The sequence below is a fragment of the Bos grunniens genome, chromosome 14, assembly GCF_055505025.1.
Source record: "Bos grunniens cultivar Pamir isolate PY7600 chromosome 14, Bosgru_T2T1.0, whole genome shotgun sequence".
NCBI classification, from domain to species: domain Eukaryota; kingdom Metazoa; phylum Chordata; class Mammalia; order Artiodactyla; family Bovidae; genus Bos; species Bos grunniens.
In genome coordinates, this window is record NC_141178.1 from 37,061,049 (window position 1) to 37,085,380 (window position 24,332).

General features: G+C 41.7%; 2 protein-coding genes across 2 annotated transcripts in view; one reads left to right on the top strand and one right to left on the bottom strand.

Annotated features, from left to right (window-relative positions):
* TNFRSF11B (TNF receptor superfamily member 11b) overlaps nt 1-3,636 on the bottom strand; it is a 28,292-nt gene extending 24,656 nt beyond the window's left edge. The window contains exon 1 of the mRNA XM_086336359.1: nt 3,322-3,636. Within this exon, the coding sequence (XP_086192485.1) occupies nt 3,322-3,351 (30 nt within the window). The 5' untranslated portion in view covers nt 3,352-3,636. The remainder of the gene's footprint in view (nt 1-3,321) is intronic.
* Nucleotides 1-24,332, top strand: part of COLEC10 (collectin subfamily member 10) — a 197,916-nt gene that overhangs the window by 19,238 nt on the left and 154,346 nt on the right. The window lies entirely within an intron of this gene.

Genomic DNA, 24,332 nt, shown 5'->3' on the forward strand with positions numbered 1-24,332 from the left:
GCTGCGGAGTGTATGTTAGATTCTCCTAGAAACTTCAAGTCATCATTCTCTTAAACAAACAAACAAAAAGGCTAGACAGATATACTCGACCACTGGGGGAGGGCAAGGAAACCAAAATAAACATAAGGAGGACCAATGTATCAGGCAGTTGTCCCGAAAAAAAAAATTTACTACCTCCTAATGCTTCACCCCATCCCCCACCCCAAGTCCTAGCATCTTAACATTAATTTAGACCTTCGCTTTGAGAAGGTCAGTGGCTAGTTCTGGAGCTCCTTGATGGGAAGTTTCAGCCACCAGTGAAAATCTAAGACTAGACTAGGATGTTCCCAAAGCATCAGGAGGCTCCTTGAGCAACCATGAAAGAAGTGACTTGGTGATGTCACCACCTCACCTTGCAGAGCAGGTCTCTAACTACATGAGTGAGCATTTCAGAAAGCCCACGACTATGGCATTAGTCCTAATGACTACACCCTCTCATGCTTACCTACCAGCATATCCTCTGCTGTCACAAAAAGAATCTAGAATTCTAGTTTGCCTCACAATTTTATCTTCTTCCACTTCTTAAATTCAGGACGCCTTGATTTTATCTCCAAATAAGAAACATTTGGAATGTATAATGAGAATAATAAACATTCTATTGCTCCTGCAAGGTAATAGTTGGTGGCCATCTCTCCCCCATCTCTGAGCATCATCGGCACTTTGTTTACATAATTCACTTGGGTCTAGAATGTCGACTAGAAGCTAGTGTTACTGTGGAATAGGAACTCTATATTATGTGTGGTTATCTTGCACGTGTGCATATTATTATCTCTATTTTATAGAAAACTAAAACACAAGAGAGATATAAATTGCCCACCATCTTTTATCAAGTAAAATACTGGTATTTGAATTTTGAATTTTGATCTCAAATAACCAAACTCATAACCACTGCACAGCAGCTGCCTTTATAAGGTCTTGGAAGGCAGGATCTTTTATATTCCCAAGTCACCTCGTATTTCCCCTTTTGTTATTCTCATTTAGACATTCTAGTATCTGCCTTCTCCGTTTTGCTGTGCGGTCCATGAGGACAGAAATGGTGTCCATGTTTTCCATTCTGTGTCTCGTATCCAGTGGCCTGCCTGGTACAAAGGACTAAATAGCCGTAATGCTTCCAGTTCTTAGCACTACCTCTTGGTGTTTATGAAAGGGCATCTGGACTCTTCATATGTAACTGCAAAGTATCTTTTCTCACTTATTTATAAAATAAAATCAATCTCAGAAGCTACAGAAGGGAAAGGGAGCACATTCCTATTTGAAGTATTTACTAGGTTCAAGACACAATAAAAGGTTTCTCTTTTGATAATGCTGTAACATCTTCAGATCGTATTATCTACATACGTATCTACATCCTTATACAGACCAGATATCAAAACATTTGTCTACTTATTATTTTGGAACACTTAGAATACTGGAGTGAGTGGGTAGCCATTCCTTTCTCCAGGGGATCTTCCTGACCCAGGGATCAAAACCAGGTCTCCTGCACTGCACACAGATTCTTTACCATCTGAGCCACCAGGGAAGCCCATTATTAGATATACATATTATTTAATGGAAATAATGAAATTTAAAAGTTACTGATAATATGTTTATTATTAATCAAATCTTTGACAGCATACAAAAGCCTAGGAAGAAAAAAGTGTCCCCATATTAATAGCAGAATTATTTATACTAGCCAAAACCTAGAATGATTAAGTCATTTGTGGTATAGCCATGTAATGGAATATTATACAGCACTGAAATGGATGGGCATTTGTACATCCAATACTGGAGATGATCTCACAGTAGAACCTTAAGTGATAGCAGCTAGACACAAAAAAGTACATAAAGTTCATTTACTCATGGATGGCATTATAAGTCAGAATGTTGATTCCTCTGGCCATGACTGTCGTGGTGATAAGGAGGAAGCTCAGGAAGCTTCTGGGGTGCTGGTAATGTGATGGTGTCTGAGCTGGGTGCTGGCTTACAAGTATTCACTTTCGGAAACTTAATTAGGTTCTTATGATTTGTGCAGTTCTTTATATGTGTCCTTTTTAAATAAGGGTTCACTTTTTAAAAAGTTCTCCATATTAGTGAAATTATATTATATATATATAATATATACCCACATATATACAAATATATTTATACACATATATGTATACATAGTACCTATACGTAAGATTAGCTTGCTTAAGTGTGACCTCTTATTAATCTACCTTTCCTTTAGTGACTTTGCTGTTTATTTACTTATTTATGTGTGTGTATCCCAAGATCTAATTGGAGGACTTGCTAGCCTTCCATTCACTCTTAGTGGGTTGGACATTCACATTCAAGCAGTTACTGCAACAACTTTCAAAACACATATGTGGCTTAAATATGGATTTTCCTGTCCTTTCATGAATGTCTGATTCATATCTCAATGCAGTCTACATTTTAGTTTCAAAGGAAATAAGTCATTGGTCACAGAATAATCTACATAGAAATCTTATTAACTTGATTGGTCAAAATGTAAATTTAAGTAAAAGAAGCTAAAAATTACAGACATTCCTTTCTTTTCCAAATTTCCTTTCTTTTTCCAAATTTAAAATTACTTTTAGCCCTATTGAGTGCAGAACCTCAATTATTTAAATCTATTTTGTAACCCAATTAACATTATCTCACCAGTATTTTCCACATTACATTGAAATTGAAATGTCCCATTTTAATAATAGAATGTTATTAAAATTTTAAATTGCACAATAAGAAATATGTGTGTGTGTATGATCTTTTCTCTGGTGCCAATTATTCAAAATTTCCTATAATATTTGCTTAAGTGGCAAATAAGCCACTTAATATGACACTAATGATGTCATATTCACTGCATCCAACTTTTATTCTAATTACAGTAGTTTTAAGAATTATTATTCTTAGCATTAAGAATAATCTCTCAAATTACTTTGATACTATTATTACCGCTAATAATAATAATAAGGATGCCCAAGTTAAGCAAAGATGGTATGGAGCCATCTGAGATGAAGAAAGCCAATAAATAAAATGTATAAAAAAATCATTCCAATAAAAATGGTCAGGAGCTCTTCTTCATAAACCCAGCAGGAACTTTCCAGTGTAAAGGGACACCCTAGGAGAAGCACAATCAGCTTGAAAGAGGTCTCCTGTTCCAACCTGACCCCAGATCTCTCCTGGGAAAGGGAGCAAGTTGAGCTTTGTCCCCATCAACAGGCGGGCAGGTCGGGAGACCAGGAGGCGAGTAGCCTCCGCGGGCGCCCAGAGCACCGCTGCCGGCGTCCCGGGCCAGGAACTTACCACGAGCGCGCAGCACAGCAACTTGTTCATTGTGGTCCCCGGGAAACCTCAGGCGCTCGGAGGCGGCTGCTGCGGGGCGAGCGCTACGGTGCGTCTCGGCTGCCCGTGCACTCATCACTTTATATATAGTGTCCCGGCAACAGGAAGTATCGGCTGGGCTTTGATCATTCATTCCCTATCTGGACCAAACTTTGCACCTTTCTTTTTTAGGAACCTTGGGCGGGAGTCGGGCGGGGAGTAGGGGTGGGGGGTGGGGGACGGGAGGGGGAGGCGCGAAACGTTCCGGGGTTAACACTTTCAGAACCAGGGCGGAAAGAAGTGGCACGAGAGGTGGGAGTAGGGGGTGGGGCGGGGATGTCTGGCCCCTGGGAGGCGAAAAAAAAAAAAAAAAAAAGCTGCAGAACAAGGCAGCTGCTGTCTCCGTGCGGCTCTGAGGTTTCCTGGCCCCTTCCCGCCAGCGGCCGGCCTCCTGGCAGCCGCGACCAGTGGTGGGAGGACTGGGCGCACGCTGAGCAGTCGCTGTGCTGGGCTCCTCCACCCTGAGCGTCGGATCCAGCCAAGATCTCAGCGTAGCCTGCAGTGCGCCCCAGACACTACACCCCGCTCTCGTCTGACCCGCTTCTCAGGGGTTCTGAGATCCCCAATAACAAGTATTCTCATTCACGCGCTGCGCTCAGAGGCTCTTCTGGGAGTTTGCAGTCGTTAATCTCCAAGGTTGCACAGATGGAGAAGAAACTTCTCTAACTTATGTCTGGTTCGAAAGCCCATGCCTTTCCCCACTCACTTTTGTTGCCTGGGGTAGTTCCAGCCAGAGAGAATCAGCAGAGGACAAACTTCTTGCCTAGGACAGAAAAAACACCACTGTAGGATTCGCCGCTATACTGAACTGAACTGATCGTCTTTATCAACACCATCATCATCCAAAGGTTATTGGTACCTACTGAACTTCTGAAGTTGCCTCTTCCAGGTCTTTCCATTGCCCCCAAGCTTTTGGTGGAAGTTGGCTCTGCCTAAAGGGTTTTTGGCTCCCCCATCCACTCCCACCAGCTGCTTTTGTGAGAGTTGGACCCCATGATTTCTAAAGTGTAGGCCCCTTCTGAGGTCCTGCAGTTTGCTGATTTGTTCTTAGGTTGCCACCAGAGCCCTTCACTTACAGAGGCTGAAAAAAAGAAAAAAAAAAAACACTGCAAAGCCAGCCTCCCCATCAGGGCCACGTGCTCAGGTCTTGTCTCCTGAGAAGATCAGTTTCTGCTTTTCACCGGAGTTCATGGAGAGAGAGATGAAGTGATTCTCTCTGGCTCAAACTATCCCAGGCAATAAAAAGTGGCCCCCAGGGGCAAGTATTACCAGCAGGGATCAGAGTATCTGCGCTTTCAAACCAACATCTTTCCACCAGAAGGTCAAAGTGGGTCCATAGACCGAGTAGAAAATATTTAGAGGAAACAAATTCAGCTCTTCTGCTCCGACTGTGAATTACAGAAGACAGAGCGTCTTACTCAGCTTTCTTTCTCCACAGCATGATGGTTTCTTAAGTGAACTAGTGAATGAACAAAGGTCAGTGAGTACTGACCAAATGGTTTAACTCCAGCCCTGCCTCTCAGCTTCTGAACTTTAGCTTTGACATCCACAGTCTGAGCTACTAGCACTTAGACTGACCATGGGACTCAGGTAAATTTGAATGTTAGTTGTAAAATACTAAGTAAATGGCAGTATTATTGTCTTTATGAGGTGATGCCTACCTGGGATACTGCCTGAAGGCATTTTTCTTGAACTGTCGTATAATGCTCACATGCAGGAGTCAAACTCTGGAGAAAACTGATCAAGGACTGAGCCCTGCAGTGTTAACCCTGGGAAAGTGTTTATGACTCAGTTAAAAATCTATCAGTTAAAAATAGTAGTTATTACAGAAATGTGGAATGGAACAAATGAAAGCATTTTAAAAAGTAATGCATAAATTAGATTAGTAATGCATAAATGAGGTTAATCACTAACCATGAGCAGTCAATAAGTAAATGCATATGAGATAACCTAGCACATTGCCTGGATAGGAAACATTTACTAAATTATAGCTATGATTGTTCACAGGGAGTACATATAAGATACCAGGCTTTAGAGCCAGACTGACTCCTGGACTTGAACCCCAGATCTCCTGCACTCTGGCTCTATTATCTCAGGCAGATTTTAACTAACTTATTTGTATTTCTGTTTGATTTCTTTTTTGGTATAGTGACGATAAAAATCATACCACCCTCAAAGGGATTAAATCGGCTAAAACGTGTAAAGTGCTCATCGCACTGTTTAACATGTAGTAAGTGTTCACTAAGTCTAGCTATTATTGTTATACTTATCTGAGGTGCTCTTAGGCACATTTATACAAGCACTAGGTGAGTCTGGACTCTAAGCTCCTGGGAGCAGGAATCATATATTTTCTTATGATACTTCTTAAAACTTTTAGCTCCACATCTGGCCTCCCTATAACTATTTGATGAATAATGGTAATAGAGGTGGTGGTGGTGGTTGGTATGTGTGTGTGTGTTGGGGAAGGGAGGAGAGGAAGTGTAATTAGCTGTCATCTTGAGAAAAGCCCCATTTTTATAGAGTCACAGAGTAGACAGTGTATTGATTGTGCCTTTCGGGACCTGACTGTGGGCTGTTTATTAATCACCCACTGACAGGAAACAGACACTCTGAGTTTGCAGTCACGTCATTTGTTATATTCCTGGAGCAGTCTGGCCGATCCCCCTGGCTCTTCCCAAGGGACCCACTACAGTGAGCAGCAGGCCCTGAACACTTGGAAGCTGGAGTCCATCTTCAGTCTAGACTGGATGGGACCCGGGGATTCAGAACTGAATCCATGGGGTGATGTCTGAACACTCGCTTGGCGGACAGACTACATCCATCTTCCCATGACAGATCCTTCATTGGCAGGGGCCAAGGGTGACATGAAACAGAGTGTCTGGTAAATTTAACCTTCTCTTTCTGATCACCAGAGATGTGTGATGCTGACTGTAGGTGACACCTCATCAGATAGCCATCATCTTCTCTTCCCTGAACTGTTCTGAGTTTGGTCCCATTTTCAGTGACCATGAAACACATTTTCATTGCGCACGTTTATGATTGTCCCTGCTTCCATTTCAGCCACTGGTATGGCTTTAAGAAATGGTGTCTGAATATTGGGGACCCCCTTGAGGAAAATACTTCCTCTCTTTAACACAACAGCAAAGCACCTGCTATAGGAGGCCATTTATATTCATCGTTATAACAGAAATGCCTGAAACTCAGGACAGGGATTAATTTGGTCCTTTGGGAATCAAGACAAACTGGTGGGTTCCCTAGAGACTGATTGAACGTCTAGAACATCTTACACATAAGCTCCCACACATAGAAACTGGAAACACAAGTTCTGAGGTTGTGTATGGGAAAGGTTAATAGTAGAAGAACAAGAACTCATTCCTTGTTGTTTCGCTGTTACTAAATCTTTTTCTGGTTTCATAGGAGATGGAACAGAAAGAGGAGAAATAGGTAGTTAGCCTATTGATTTTATTTTATTAATGTTTGCCCACTTCTTCATTAACAAACATAATTTTAATTATTAATGTTTTAGACAAAACATTAATTTTAGCTATTAATGTTTTATTACTGGACTGGATTGTCATGCCCTCCTCCAGGGGATCTTCCCAACCATGGCAATCAACTCCAGTATTCTTGCCTGGAGAATCCCACGGACAGAGAAGCCTGGTTACAGTCCATAGGGCTATAGTCTATAGGGTTGCAAAGAGTCGGACACAACTGAAGCGGTTAAGCACAGCACAGTAATGTTTTAAGGTGTTATAGGCTCTGTGTGAAAATGGATATGTACTTACTTTAAAAATAGTGTACAAGGGAACTCTGGTCAAAGTTATGTAGCAGCCTGGAGGGGAGAGGAGTTTGGTGGAGAATGGATGCCTGTATATGTGTGGCTGAGTCCCTCTGCTGTCCACCTGAAACTGTCATTAACATTGTTCATTGGCTATGCTGCTGCTGCTACTGCTGCTAAGTCACTTCAGTTGTGTCCGACTCTGTGCGACCCCATAGGTGGCAGCCCACCAGGTTTCCCTGTCCCTGGGATTCTCCAGGCAAGAACACTGGAGTAGGTTGCCATTTCCTTCTCCAATGCATGAAAGTGAAAAGTGAAAGTGAAGTCGCTCAGTCGTGTCCGACTCTAGCAACCCCATGGACTGCAGCCTACCAGGCTCCTCTGTCCATGGGGTTTTGTAGACAAAAGTACTGGAGTGGGGTGCCATTGCCTTCTCCGGTTCATTGGCTATACTCCAATACAAAATAAAAAGTTTAAAAAAGTAGCATCCAGAAAGGCAAGTTTATATATAGCTGAAGCACTTTCTGCTTCAGTAGGTCACCCATTTCTTAAAGATCTGAAAGTATTAGACCAAGAGTCATTAAGGGCTAGTTACAGTTTCCCACTCAGTAGTAGAATGATTCCGACATTGTCAGTCATTTGTTAAAATAACCCTTTCATTGAAAGCTAGCATAAATCAATCACACAAATATGTAAATATTCAAATCTATAAGTACATGGAAAGAAATAACAATAGGAGCTACTGGGCCAGTGTGATTGTAAGCCACATCTCACATATGTTAACTAGCAGTGAGAAGATAGCCCTTGGACAGGGAGAACAATGTATTAGCAGACCTTGAGGTAAGAGGAAGTGAGGTGTGATTTCCAGGAACTAGAGGAAGCCTGGTATGGCAGAGAACAAGATGTTGCCTGGGCTGGAAGAGGCTGCAAAGGAGAGTGGACAGTGGTCAGGCTGCAAAGTGTAATTGATTCTATTCTTCCTTCAGACATTGAAAGGAAGCTCTGGAGGGTTTAAGCATGAGAGTGACATGATCATTATAGCTTCTGTGGGGTGGAAATTCTCTGAACTTTACCCTGCCAACCTCAGGGTCATATCCAAGCATAGTACACAATAGAAAGCCTTCTTAAATTAAGAAAATCACAGCAAAAATGGAAAAGTGTTTTATTAAGTTAATTAAATTTAAGCTTTTTAAAATGCCTGCCTACGGTAAAAATTTAAATAGTATTAATACATATACCATGGAGGGTAAATTTCCATTTTGCTTCAGACCTCCACTGCCCATTTATAGAAGCTTCTACTATCAATGGTTTTTATATGATTGTTCAGATCATATAAAGACATATATTTATGGATAAATATCCTGTTTTTTGCACTAATGGTAAAGAATCTGCCTGCCATTGCAGGAGACACAAGAGACGTGAGTTTGATCCCTTGGTCTGGAAGGTCCCTTGGAGAAGGGAATGGCAACCCACTCCAGTATTCTTGCCTGGAGACGCCCATGGACAGGAGACTCTGCCTGGTGGGCTACAGTCCATGGGGTCACAAAAGAGTCAGACACGACTGAGTGACTAAACAACTACAAATTCTTAATATTAATCTCACCACTTGGTGTGTGTTTGGGGCAAGAAGGAGTACCTAAAATAAGTGACTACTACTCTCTGTAATGCATGTCACGTAGCACTGGAGGGAGCACTTTAAGAGGGAAGTCTGGTCTTTCAAGCTCTATAAAGAAAGCTACCTCATTTATGATTCAGGGCTCAGCAACTTCTGCTAGCCCTTCAAGAGAAGTGCAAGGTGGGAAATTTGTCTCAGTCAGCTTGGGCTGCCCTATCAAAATACCATAGACTGGGTGGCTTTAACAGCAGACATTTACTTCTCACAGTTTCGGAGACTGGAAGTTTGAGATTGAGGTTGAGGTGAGTTTGAGATTGAGATTGAGATTGAATTTGAGTTTGAGATTACGGTGAGTCCTTTTTTTCTGGCTTTCAGGTGATCAGCATCTCGCTGTGTGAAAGCATGACCTCTTCTCTGTGTGTGTTCAAAGGGAGAGAGGTCTCTTTTCCTATTTTTATGAGGTTAGCAGTTCTATAGATTCCACCTTTATGACCTAGTTTAAACTTGTTTCCCTCCTAGCAGCCCTATCTCCAAATAGAGTTGCACTGAGGGTTAGGAGTTCAAGATATGAATTTAAGGGGGAACACAATTCAATCCATAGCAGCATATTTCTATTCCCCTCTTTTAGGGTGTATAAGCTCATGCTTAATTTTCAAGGGAATTTAGACTTTTGCAGTACTTGCTATAGTGCTCAATAAATGCCATGAATATAGAACTGTAAAGTCATAGTTTTTCTTACCCTCAAATTTCTTTCTGCCTCCTTTTCGGGATTCTCTTTCTCCTACTCAATTTAAGAAAATAACTTCCATAGTTCAGGCAGTTTCACTTTATGTCTGTATTTCTTTCTGAATACATCACCTGATTGTAGATTCTGGTTTCCCTGACTGAATGAGGTTGGCAAGATACTAGCAGGGGAAATTTTTGTACATTCTTTGATAAAGGTTCTTAATAGAGGGAATTCCCTGGTGGTTCAGTGGCTAAGTCTCCATGCTCCCGATGCAGGGGCCCTAGGTTCGATCCCTGGTCAGGGAACTAGATCCCACGTGCCACAACTAAGAGTTCACATACTGAAACTAAAAGGTCTCAGATGCTGCAACTAAGCCCTGGTGCAGCAAAATAAACAAGGTTTTGAAAAAGTTCTTAATAGATGAGCTGTATTACGTTACATAGCATAGCATACCCTGCCCTCTTAAACAGAGAAAAAACATAAATCAAGCCTTTCTGCACATGCAACACCCATCACAATTTTCTCTTTGAAATTATTTTCAAGGATGGTGCCAAATTCATGGTAACTCTCAGTGGGCAAGTTGGGGGAAAAGAAAAAGGCATTTCAATAGACCAAAACATGGTGTCTGTTGTTCCTCTGCAGCTAGAGGAAGAGACATACCTGTCTGTCAATACTTCCAGTTACTTCACCCAGGGTTTCCTGAAACTTAGATACCATCTAGTGTCTACTCAGGCCCACGAAATGGATTCCCTAATTAAACAAGGATGTACATCCAAACAACCACTCACCTGAAGGCTGCTGAACAAATATGTGTGATATCTTCCTATCAGATGAATGTTAGAAAATACAGCATGCCTACACAGTTTCCTCTTCTAAGGTCCTTCAAGAAATTTGGTCATCTCTAGTGTCAATTCAAAGATTCTGCCCCTCTCCCAAACCCTCATTCATTTTGTTTGCACCTGGCAAATGAAAATAAGATAGATAAGAATCCTTAGAACTATTTTCTTAGTAGTCAATTAGGTGCTTCAGCCTGGGAAAGTCCCCTCCTTTAACTAAAACAAACCTTTATAAACAAAGATTTTGATGTAATAATTTTCAGAGAAACTAACCTGCAAGAAAAAATTGCTTCCTGCAATGAGAGTTTACCTCGAAAAGGCTTAGCCTAAAGGAATATCTCTGCTGCTGCTGCTAAGTCTCTTCAGTCATGTCGGACTCTGTGCGACCCCATAGACGGCAGCCCAGCAGGCCCCGCCGTCCCTGGGATTCTCCAGGCAAGAACACTGGAGTGGGTTGCCATTTCCTCCTCCAATGCATGAAAGTGAAAAGTGAAAGTGAAGTCGCTCAGTCGTGTCTGACTCTTAGCAACCCCATGGACTATCTCTAAGTTACTGTTAAGCTAAAGAGGGAAATTAAGTTGTTTAATATCCAGCTGAAGGGACACTGTTAATGCAACAGGTTTCAGTACAAATAAAGTACTTTATCATTTATTTATTCAACAGATAAGTGATAAAGTATTTAATACCTAGTAGGTACCAGATGCCGTACCCCCATTATAGACAGAAATAGTTAACCACACTTCTGAAGCTTTCAGTCAGGTTGGGGAGAGAGAGTAATGAAATAAACTGGGAAATAAACTCTTTGAATGTGATAAGCCAGTTTCAGAAAGTGATAAGAGGGTTGAAGTCCATAATACAAGTTAGCATAATGGCACTTGCCTAGAAAGGGGCTACATTAGCTGAGTTTCTTAGGGAAAAGCTCTTTAAAGAAGCAACTTCTTTTATTTATTTATTTTTTAATTGGGGAATCATTCCTTTACCATATGCTGGTGAATGAATCATAATTTATATATATATATATATATAGCATGCATATACTACATATATACGTATAGCATGCATATGAATGCTAAGTCGCTTCAGTCATATCCGACTCTTCGTGACCCCATGGACTGTAGCCAGCCCAGCTCCTCTGTCCATAGGATTCATCAGGCAAGAATACTGGAATGGATGGCCTTGCCCTCCTCCAGGGGATCTTCCAGACCAAAAGATCGAACCCACATCTTTTTATGTCTACCTGCATTGGCAGGCATGTTCTTTATAACAGGTGCTACCTGGGACACACACACACACATATATATGTATATATGTATATGTGTATATATATATATATATATTCCCTCATTTTTGAGCCTGCCTGCCCACTCCCATTCCACCCCTCCAGGTCATTGCAAGATGCCAGGCTGGGCTCCCTGTGTTATACAACAGCCTCCCACTACTTATCTGTTTTATTTACACATGTTAGAGTATATATGTCAATGCTACTTTCTCAATTTGTCCTACCCTCTCCTTCCCCACTGTGTCCACATGTCCATTCTCTATGTCTGTGTTGCCATTTCTTCCCTGCAAATAGGTTCATCAGCACCATTTTTCTAGATTCCATATATATATATATATATGCATTAATATATGATAGTTGTTTTTCTCTTTCTGACTTACTTCACTGTGTATAATAGCTCTAGGTTCACCCACCTCATTGGAACTGACTCAAACTCATTCCTTTTATAGCTGATAATAGTCCATTGTATATATGTACTACATCTTTTTTATCCATCCATCTGTTGATGGACATCTGGGTTGCTTCCATGTCCTGGCTATTGTAAATAGTGCTGCAGAGATCATTGGAGTACATATGTCTCTTTGAATTGTGATTTTCTCAGGATGTACAGGACTGAAGCGACTTACCAGCAGCAGCAGGATGTATAACTCCTGATCAGACGATGGGATGATGAACACATTGTGTATTCTGGGAGCGGGGGTGAGGGGTCAAAGTCTTCCAGGTAGAGCAAAGAACAAGTGTGGTGACCCAGATGAGAAATATGACTGGGATAAAACCAAGGGAGTAAGAGAGAGATTTAAACCATATGTGCCCAGACTGATGGACAGGACTAGACCATGCAGGGGCCAGTGACAAGATGTAGCAACAATGCCTCCAGCAGGCAAACAAGTATTCTTAACATCAGAAGTGGATTAATTCAGGGATCAAATTTAGGGCATTGATACTGAAAATATTTTACATCTAAATATTTTGTTGTTTTTGATGCTATTGTAAAAGCAATTTCCTTCTTAATTTCTGTTTCAGAGAGTTCATTGTTAGTATATAAAATGCACTGATTTTGTGTGCTGATTCTGTATTCTTCAGTTTTACTGAATTTATTCATTAGTTCTAACAGCTATTTGGTGGAGTCTTTAGGGTTTTCTATATATAATATCATGCCATCTGCAAGCAAAGATCATTTTATACTTCTTCCTTTCCAATTTGAATGCTTTTTATTTATGTTTGCTGCCTAATTGTGGTACTTTTGGTACTAAGTTGGATAGAAGTGATGAGCATGGGCATCCTTGTCTTGTTTCTGATCTTAGAGGAAAGACTTAACCTTTCACTCTTGAGTCTAACAACTGATACAAAAGAAATACAAATGATGATAAGAGGCTACTATGAACAATTTATTCCAACCAACTGAACAAACTTGAAGAAATGAAAAATCTTAGAAACACAATCCATCAAGACTAAAATTAGGAAAATGGAAAATCTGAACAGACCAGTTACCAGGAAGAAGATTAAATCAGTAATCAAAAATCTCCCAAAAGATAACAGCCCAGGGCTAGATGGTTTCACAGGTGAATTCTGCCAAATATTTAAAGAAAAAATAATACTCAGATCAGATCAGATCAGTCGCTCAGTAGTGTCTGACTCTTTGTGACCCCATGAATCGTAGCATACCAGGCCTCCCTGTCCAACACCAACTCCCAGAGTTCACTGAGACTCACGTCCATCGAGTCAGTGATGCCATCCAGCCATCTCATCCTCTGTCATCCCCTTCTCCTCCTGCCCCCAATCCCTCCCAGCATCAGAGTCTTTTCCAATGAGTCAACTCTTCGCATGAGGTGGCCAAAGTACTGGAGTTTCAGCTTTAGCATCATTCCTTCCAAAGAAATCCCAGGGCTGATCTCCTTCAGAATGGACTGGTTGGATCTCCTTGCAGTCCAATGGACTCTCAAGAGTCTTCTCCAACACCACAGTTCAAAATAATACTAGTCCTTCTCAAATTCATCCAAAAATTTGAAGCAAAAGGAGCACTTTGAAACTCTTTTTATGAGGCTAGCATTACCCTGAAATCAAAGCCAGACAACAATACAGGAAAAGAAAATTGCTGGCCAATATCCCTGATGAATACAGATGCAAAAATCCTTAACAAAATACTAGCAAACCAAATTCAACAGCACATTAAAAGGATCCAACATGATTAGGTGGGATTTATCCCTGGGTTGGAAGGATGGTTCAACATATGCAAGTCAATAAATATGATACAGGGCATAAACAGAGTGAGAGGGATAAAAATTATATGATCATTTCAATAGATGCAGAAAAAAAGTTTGACAAAATTCAATATCCTTTCATAATAAGAACTCTTGGTATCTTAGGTATAGAAGGAATGTGCATGGGTTCTCGCTTCATTCATGTCCAACTCTAGGTGACCCCATGGACTGTAACCCTCCAGGCTCCTCTGTCCATGGGATTTTCCAGGCAAGAATACTAGAGTAGGATGCCATTTCCTTCTCTAGGGGATCTTCCCTACCCAGGGATTAAACTCTCCTCTCTTGCATTTCCTGCTTTGGCTGGCGGATTGTTCACCACTGTGCCACCTAGGAATCCCCAGAGAAGGACTATACCTCAGCATAATAAAGGTCACATATGACCAGGTCAGTGCTTAAGGTACTCAGTGATCCTAAAAATAAAGGACAAAGAATTGGCTACATTCTGTATTCCTACGAAGGTCTGTAGAGGGTGTTAAAATAGTTTAGTTACGTGTTTCTCCACATATTTTTCATTATTACTCCCAAAGGAGAAATTTTTAAGTCGATATAACTCAGTTTAAAGAGAGAAATTAAATACTAAGGCATAAGATGTTTTCACATGAGGTTGTGCTTTGGAACATGAATCCCTTGCAATATTTCAGGGTTTGTTTTTTTTTTTTTACCTTTCCCCCACCAAATAAATTTTGCCACTTGCGGAACATATGTCTCCCACTGAGAATGCATGCTTTAGCCAATGCCCTGATTAAATACCCATAATTTCAGCAGTGAGAGCCCATTTTACCACCATTATGCATGCAGAGTAAGAAGTCTTTGGTATTGCTGGAAGATGGACAGAGCTGAATTCCTGGAATGTGGACTTTCTGTTGAAATGCTAATTCACTTTCTGCTAAGTGGGAGTCCTGGTTAAGTCAGCTGCCTACAGGCACAGGGTAGATTAACATGACTAATGTGTATATAACACATTATATACACGCAGTGCCAAAATATTCTACAATAAATTTCAGACACACAGGAATTCAGAACAAGGGAGTGGCAGAGAAAGAGCTGTGTATGGGGAATAGCTTAGACAATAATAGGAGAGAGAGGATAGGATATGACTCTGGAGGAATGTAAACCTGTATAAGTGAAAAATCGTTTCATCTACAAATTGTGTCACTACAGTCCTCCTCCTCCTCCTGTATGTGAAGTGAAATGGCCTTCGAAGGTTCATATTTCTGTAGGTACCACATGGTAGTCAATAAGAATTATGTAGTCAGTAGAACCTGAGAACAGTCAAGGTTACCTTTTGGGTCCTAGTGAGAAGGGCATGGCAACCCAGGCCAGTATTGTTGCCTGGAGAACTCCATGGACAGAGGAGCCTGGCAGGCTACAATCCATAGGGTCGCACAGAGTCAGACACGACTGAAGCGGCTGAGCACACGCACAAGAAGGACATTAACTGTTATGATTTTTTTTTCTCTTAAAAGACATGTTGCTTCTGATGGGAGGCATTCCAATAGAGGCAAAGACACACTTGTTCTTATAAATTAGGACATTAGAAAGGATTTTAAACTGTGGTGTTCCAAATCACAAGGACGCATGAGGTCTGAGCGAGACCAGGAGGGAAGGGGCAGCGGGAGGGGCGGGGAAGAGACAGGCCTCCCCACTTATCCTCTGTTTTAACTCCTCTCTGAAATACCTAGGTAACAGATAATATTATTTGATGAGTTGTTTTGCAGATGTGAAACCACACCCCAACCCTAACCAAATAGAAGATACTAACTTCTTGATGACCATGAGCACATAGCCTCAGCCCTCATGGAGCTTAAGGACTAATAACTTTAACCCCTGTGACACCAGTCTTACCTCACCATCAGCCAGTCAGAGAATTGTGCACCAGCTGGCCCTATAGAGCTCTCTTCTTCCCTGCCACCTGGCTTTTAAAAGTATTTTGCTGAAACCCTTCAGAGAGCTCAGGGGTTTTTAGGGCATGAGCCTCCTATCTCCTTGCATTGCCCTTCAGTAAACCTTTTTCTGCACCAAACTCTGACATTTCAGTTTGTTTGGCTTAACTATGTGTGAGGCACAGGTACTTGCATTAACAATGGAACTGAAAGTTGGCCCTAGACCCAGAGACATCACTTTGCCCACAAAGGTCTATGTAGTCAAAGCTATGGTTTTTCCAGTAGTCATGTATGGATATGAGAGTTGGACCACAAAGAAGGCTGAGCACCAAAGAACTGATGCTTTTGCATTGTGATGCTGGAGAAGACTCTTGAGAGTCCCTTGGACAGCAAGATCAAATCAGTCAATGCTAAAGGAAATCAACCCTGAATATTCATTGGAAGAACTGATGCTGAAGCTGAAGCTCCAATACTTGGGCCACCTGATGCGAAGAAATGACTCATTGGAAAAGACCCTGATGCTGGGAAAGATTGAGGGCAAAAGGAGAAGGAGGGGACAGATGGTTGGATGGCATCACCGACTCAATGGACATGAGTTTAAGCAAACTCAGGGAGATGGTGAAGGACAGGGAAGCCTGATGTGCTGCAGTCTTTCAGGTTGCAAAGAGTCAGACATGACTTAGCGACTAAACAACAACAACGGAGATCATGACTGAGTGGATCCAACTCCACTGACTGTGCAGCAGGAGAAAGCCTTCTTGGCAGGAGTAGCCTCATGGCCGGGGCTTTCAAGTTCATGAGAGCTGTGGGTCTTCCAGGACAAAAAAAAAAAAAATGTGTAAACACATGAATTTTGCATTCAGTTTTAGAAGGTTCATAGCCTGTGACTCCAGGAGGGAAACCGATTTGGAATATGATGAAACATTTTGCGGCTCCGTTTTAAAGAGATGTTTGTACCTTGGTTAGTAATAATGTTGTATCATTGTTTGTCATGTTTCAATATTTATGTTTCCTGGGTTCTCGTCTAGGTTACCCATCCTGAATTTTCAATACTACATAAATGAAGCTTGTTTTCTTCTCACTAGTGCATCACTGTCCTGACGGAGTCTATAAACGGGCTTGACCTCTGACACTGTGTACTCGCAGCTCAGCTCAGATCTCAGGGCAGCTGATTCTGCTTGGCAGGTGTGGGCTGTGTGATTGAGTCACTGGAGAATCTCAAAGAGATATTTGTTAGCAGGAGCAGGGAACAGTGACTGATTCAGTAGCTCCGTGGGCTCCAAACAACCTGGTACTTACCACAGTTTACATTTGAAGGAAGCCCTGCTGCTTCTTCAGTGGTTGTTAGATGCTGGGGAGGTGAAAGGAACACAAAAGCAGAAGTCCCAAGGGGCAGGCACAGTGGGAAGTGTAGAAGAGGGGGTTTTTGTGGCTTTTCCTTTAAACTCAAGTAAGATAAGGTCTAGGGGTGTGTGAGTGCATGCATGTGTGTGTGTGTGTGTGTGAATGTGCGTGGGCTCAGTTGCTCAGTCATGTCCTACTCTTTGTGACCCCATGGATTGTAGCCCACCAGGCTCCTCTGTCCATGGGATTTTTCAGGCAAGAATAATGGAGTGGGTTTCCATTTCCTTCTCCAGAGGATCTTCCCGACTCAGGGATGAAACTCCAGTCTGCTGCGTCTCCTGAATTGCATAGAATAAAGATCAGTTTTGCAGCCAAAGTAATCATTTAGATGAAAAGCAATAGAGCAGAGTGTAGCTATGGTTCTGAGGCTGAACTCTTTGCATCTGAATCTTTGCTGCCTTGCTCTGTGTCCTTCCATTTCTCTGGGTCTCACTTCTTTCATCTACATAGTGGAGAAGCTGTAACAGTATTCATTTTTTAGGAGTGTTTTGAGTAGTAAATAGGGATATATATGTAAGAACAATGCCTGGCAAGCAGTAAGCTTTCCACAAACATCAGCACCTCTGTCATCAAATTCACTGATGTATTAGTTTAAAATGATTGTAACAGGTGCTATGTGGACACGGATGTCTAGGCCATTGAATGGAGAGATTTTATAGTTTCAAAGACTGTTCATGCTACAGTTACCACCTATTTAAAAGTATAAACTGGATATAAGCAGGAAACCTCCCAGCATCCATGGCAGTCAAATCAGGGAGGGGTGGAGGGAAGCCTGCTGAAAATGGATGCCTTCTGGGAGTTTATCGCCTGTCTCTTAATCAGAGCTTGGCCTATACTGTTACACATGCTTTAAAATAATTACAGAAAAGAAGTGTCACAGAAGGTCAGAGGCATAAAGACAGTATGGCAAAAACCATAATATTGTAAAGTAATTAACCTCCAATTCAAATAAATAATTGAAAAAAAAAAAAAAAAAAGAATCTGCCTGCAATTCAGGAGACCTGGGTTCGATCCCTGGGTTGGGAAGATCCCCTGGAGGAGTGCCTGGCAACCCACTCTAGTATTTTTGCCTGGAGAATCCCCACGGACAAAAGAGCCTGGCAGGCTGTAGTGCATGGGGTCGCAAAGAGTCTAACATGACTGAGTGACTAAGTCCAGCAGCATAATGGGAAGTCTTTAGGAGTTTAGCCTGAGAAATGGAGTATTTCCTACCGTATTAATAAACAGGGATGTCATGGTCTTCAGCCATTGCAGCCCTCCAGGGCACACAGAAGGAGAAGCCTATCTGCAGGTCCGGCAGCCACTACCTCCAGGGAGCCCAAGGAGCTCAGGGTGTGAAAATGCAGGAAACTGGTCCCAGATAACTGAGATGCATATGAAAGGAATGATTTCAGTGAGCCCAGACTCTTGCATCTTCCCATAAATAGAAAAATGCTAAATTCCTTCACTTGGGATATCTGGCTTCCTTTCATTAATAATTATCTGTTGATGTTCAGGCTACCTGCCCTTTGTTACAAAATTTCTGTATAAGCTGGCTCCTCCCCTTGCCTCCTTGGAGCAGTTCTCTCAAGCCTACTTAAGATGCTGCCTACTGGGCTTAAGTCCTAAAAGTTTCCTCCGAATAAAACATAACTCTCAACTTTTGGGTTATGGCTCTATTTTAAGTTGACAAGCACATAGGAAGGATACATTGAAATGGGACTGATGAAGGTCTGGCTACCTGGCAAGTCTTCCTGAAAGTGAAGGGCTTTGAGAAATAAGCAGGCCTTTCAGAGACAGAGATGAGAAGGAAATGGGTTCCAGGCAGAAAAAACAAGGCTACTGGAGGCCCAGACGCAGGCAGGAGTGGATATGTGTTGGTGGTGGTGGTGGCTTCCCTGGTGGCTCGGATGATAAAAGAATCTGCCTGCAATGTGGGATACCCAGGTTTGATCCCTGGGTCAGAAAGATCCCTGGGGAAGGGAATGGCAACCCTGGAGAAGGGAATGGCAACCCACTCCAGTATTCTTGCCTGGAGAATACTGTGGACAGAGGAGCCTGGTGGGCTACAGTCCATAGTGTCACAGAGAGTTGGACATAGCTGAGCACACACACAGAGGTACCTATATCGTCACGCTCACTTTAAACATACCTCTTATTTTATCATGTAACCCATAAGACACAATCCAACATTCTATAGTTCTTTTTAAAAATTCTTACGTATTTATTTGTGTGTTTCTTTATTTTTGGCCACACAGTGGCTTGCTCGATCTTAGTTCCCCAAGTAGGGATTGATCCCAGGCCTTGGCAGTAAGATCATGGCAGAGTCCTAACCACTGGGTCACCAGGCAATACCTTGTACAGTTCTTTTAAATCAAGAGAGCATCATGAGACCATTTAATCATTTAACCTTTGACCAATAACTGACAGGTAGGTAAGTTAAAATATAATTAGCATTTCTATTAGAAAATTAGAAAAAATAAGAAAGTAGCACTCAGAGAGGACCAGTGACCAGTCCAAGGTGGCAGAGTTAACAAGAAATAAGCTCAAAGTTAAAGCAGGAGCTTGAACTGTAGATTCAAAACTTCTGTGCTCCATTATATTTTGCTGTTTCTGCTTAATTCAAGCTGTTGTCCATCATTTGATGGTAAGGTGTTTTCTTCTTTTTTAAAAAAATAATTTTATTTATTTATTTTTGTGCTGGGTCTTTGTTGCTGTGCAGGCTTTTCTCTCATTGCAGAGAGTTGGAGCTACTCTCTAGCTGCGGTGCACAGGCTTCTCACTATGGTGGTTTCTCTTGTTGCAGAGTGCAAGCTCTAGGGTGCACTGCCTTCAGAAGTTGCGGCACGGGGTCTCAGCAGTTGCGGGTCCCCGGCTCTAGAGCAGAGGCTTAATAGCTGTGGTGCACCGGCTTAGTTGCTCCGCTATATATGGAATCTTCCCAGATCAGGGATCGAACCTGTGTCTCCTGCACTGGCAGGCAGATTCTTTCCCACTGAGCCACCAAGGAAGTTCTAAAAGGTATTTTCAACTGTTACCAGAACAGTTCCTTGTTTGATTATTTGAGGCTTGTGGGCAGGTACCAAGATGGAAGATTACAAGTGACTCATCTGATACAGAAGCTGGCTCTGTCTCCATAAAGCTAAAACTAGTCAACAGCATCACAGGACCCTGCCATGGCTGACGTGGCTATGAGACATGTTGCATCTTGTTGATTTTTTGGCCTGCCTTCCTCTCCTCCCTTCTTCCCGTCCCTTCACTCCCAGGCTAAAGGAGCAGAGGGAGCCTAACATCAGAGCGCTACCTTTTCTGGCTGGCTACCCGTCTGCGTCAACATGATGTTGGCTTTGGCACCTTGGCGGTTGGACTCGAGACCATCTTTGGGCAGTTGCGATGATTTCTTTCTAATGGTTTCTTGACCCACAAAGTTGGGAATAGGTTATTCTTGCTTAGAGAGACCTCAACCTTTCAATGGGGAGTTTCGTTTTGGACATTTTTTAATGCCCTGCTCAGTTCTTAAGTAATTTTAAAAAAGTGCTAAATGATTTCCAAAGAAATGACTTTGCCAGTTGGCACGTCAGCTTGTGGGCCTAGAGCTGACCTCATGCTCTCCAAGCCACACTTGTAGGGAGGAGGCAGGCAAACCAGTCAGCCCCCTGTTGTTTTGCATTACCAAAAAGACAGCCCTTCCGCAGAGCAGTGGTGTGTGTAAATTCTGGCTCCCATAAAAAAAGTGTTGAGAAACATTTGCAGTCTCTTTAGAACCTCATAAAGTTAACAACTTTCCATGGAAGGGACTGCTGGAGCAGCAAGTCCAAGTCAAACTGGATGAGTAACTACCTATAGTAGAGATTGACTAGCTGGCTGGGAAAAGCCAAGATAAATAAAGACCTACTTATTCCATGGGATGTACCCATGTATTCCAAGAAGCAGTAATCTCTGAATCTGTTGCTCATAGACAAATCTCTGAATCAATTGCTCATAGACAAAACCATAAAAATTTTGTTGAGTGAATAGATGAATGTCTAATGTGTATATCACAAAGGCTTATATAAAAACTTTTCTTGGAAGGCCCTTTTCCCAACATAAATATATTTGTTCTTACAGTCACTCAACAAATATTGTAAGAAACTTTTAGGTTCTAAGCATTGTATTCTGGATATGATAGATATAAATAAATCAGGGTTCACATGTTCAAGGAATTTACAACCTAGTAAGGAAGACAGATAAGTGACAAGTTGAAACAGAAGGTGTTAAAGGTGAGCACAGAGTGCCATGGGAGGTCATCGGGGTAGCTGGGGTCGGGGCTGGGGAAGCCCAGAGCTGGCATATCAAGGCAAGGGTCCAACAGTTAAAAGAAACAAATAGGATATCAACTAGAATTCAGTTGAAAAGTTACTGAGTAAAATGATTAAAAAAATACCATCATTTATTGAGTCTCCTTTAAGTTTAGGCTCTTTTTATATACATCATCTGAAATTCGGAAGTTATATTAGATAATCTCTAAGGTGTCATTGAGCTTTTAACATTTAAATTTCATAATTGTCAGCCCATTTTGACAGTTATTGAGGAGATATGATGTGCTGAACTGCTAAACTTTCTGCAGGGTACTGGAGGAATTATGATGAAAGAAGAGAAAGAAATAATCCATTCATTTAAGATGCTTACCATCTTGAGGAGGAGATGATTGATGGCTTCAATATAAGGGAACAAACAATTCCCTCGGCTTCTGAACTTTCAGCTACTATCATTGTCCTACCCCAGAGTGAGCAGATTCTCTTAGTAAAGACATTTAATTCTGCCTGCCACCAACAGATGGGGCAAGTGGTTACATCAGTCAGACCTGTTGCATTGGATTTGAGAGCTAGTGAATGAGGGAGCTTTGAAAACCTAAGTAAGAAAATGAGCATTTGTATGCCAGGGTATCATGGGAATTGAAAGTAAGGGTCATTTTGTTTTACATGGATGGTGATGGGAGGTGGGAGGTGCTGTAGAGTGGGTCCGAGATGCTACTGAGGGAAGTTTAATAGAGCATTAATGTGTCAGTTAAATTTTGAAGCAGGTATATTAGTTGGGAGGGACTGGGGCTTCCCTGGTGGCCTAGACTGTAAAGAATCTGCCCGCAATGTGGGAGACCTGGGATTGAAAGGGAATGTCTACGAACTCCAGTATTCTGGCCTGGAAATTCCATGGACAGAGAGTCAGACATGACTGAGCGACTTTCTCTTTCACTTTTTCTTTCATACTAGTTGGGATGGCTTCAGTTGCAAAATACAGGTTACCCCACTGAAGATGGATTAATAAAAAATGCAATTATTATCCCACATAATACAAATTGCAGGAGCAGGGAAATTCCAGGTGTAATACAATGGCTCAAAATAGCATTGAGAATGCAATCTCTTTCTTTTGTGCTTGGTCTTTTTCTCAGGATATTGGTTTCTGGTCTTTAGCTTTTGCCTCATGATTGCAAGATGGCTGCTTAATCCCTCAGCATTTTTTAAAACAACAGTATCTTAAAAAAAAAAAAAAACTGAAAGGGGGCAACTTTTCTCAAAATCCTTTTAATCAGAGAGAAGAACCATGTTTTTCTTGCCCTGTTTCCTCTGTTTCTTACCCAGTCTCATCAGACTTCCCTTCAGTTTGCTGTGGCCATGACTGGCACTCCAAATGCAAAGGAGGCTGGAAGAATACGTACCTGGTGTTTTCAGTCTCCATGTTGGATGGCAGATTCTGTCTGCTGGGAGGAAGTGAGTGTGTGAAGGAGGAAGTGGGGAATGGTGTGGGTGCCAGGTAAGCTGCCAATACTGTCTTCAAAACAGGAAAAAAAAAGAAGTAGAGAGTTATTAATGGATCTCCAACTCAGGCCCTGGCACAGCCCTTTGCTTTCTGAATTGTAGGCATTCAATTGATATTTGCTGATTGTGGGATCATTGTCATAGAAATGGAAAATCAATGTCAGGTCCTGCAACTAAGTAGTAAAATCAGTTATTCTTTCCACACCGTGACTTGAAAAAAATTTTTAATTTTGTCACTTGAATGGGTGACTGTTGACATTTCTACTAGTAGGCTAAATTAAATACTAATTCAACATCAAGAGAGATAGTGGTGATTTTTTTTTTTTTTAAATCTCTAATTTAGCAACAGTTATATAATTTAGAAGCAAATCAGGGAAAAATTTGTATTCAGTGGAAAAAGACCACATCCTAAGAATTGAAAATTTACTGAAAATACCATGTGTGGGGCTCTAATGAAAAAAACAGAGTGTAAGATGGCCCCAGGGCTATGGAAAAAATTTAGTATGTCCTAATGACGTACTTGGAGAAGGCAATGGCACCTCACTCCAGTACTCTTGCCTGGAAAATCCCATGGATGGAGGAGCCTGGTGGGCTGCAGTCCAGGGGGTTGCTAAGAGTTGGACACGACTGAGTGACTTCACTTTTCACTTTCATGCATTGGAGAAGGAAATGGCAACCCACTCCAGTGTTCTTGCCTGGAGAATCCCAGGGACGGGGGAGCCTGGTGGGCTGCCCTCTATGGGGTCGCACAGAGTCGGGCACGACTGAAGCAACTTAGCAGCAGCAGCAGCAATGACGTACTTAGTGTCTGTTGATTACACATGGAAACACAACAAGGAAGCAAAATTAGGACACCAAATTAGGACATTTAAAAAAATCAACTCTATGTACAAACAGACATCAACATTTTTTTAAAGCTTCCTTTATGAAGAAATTATCCTCCAATTAAAAAAAATTCCTTTGCCTTTCTCAGAAGTATAAATAGAACAGAAAGCCAAAAAGTTGTCTTCTGACTTTAACAACAACAAGAACATTAAATAGAGAATGAAAGAAGGCACAAGTCATTGTGTTGGTGGGTTGTAGATTATTTTAAATAATTCATATGAAATAATGCAGAGAGACTGCAAAATTAGTCTGAGCATGTCAAACACACTGATCCTTTGAAATGACTTCTCACCGTGTCTTTTTAAGCCGGCTAAACCCTTTTGCAGAATTGTGAGGGCTTGTCTGTAGAACAGAAAGCATTAAAGAGGAATAAAATATATGGGGTTATTTCGCACTGCTCTCTCCTGGAAGCAGTCGCTCCATTTTTAAATGACTGGGACTGTTTAGCTCTAACCACAATGTATTTCCAGTGGAGGTTTTTTTTTTTTTTT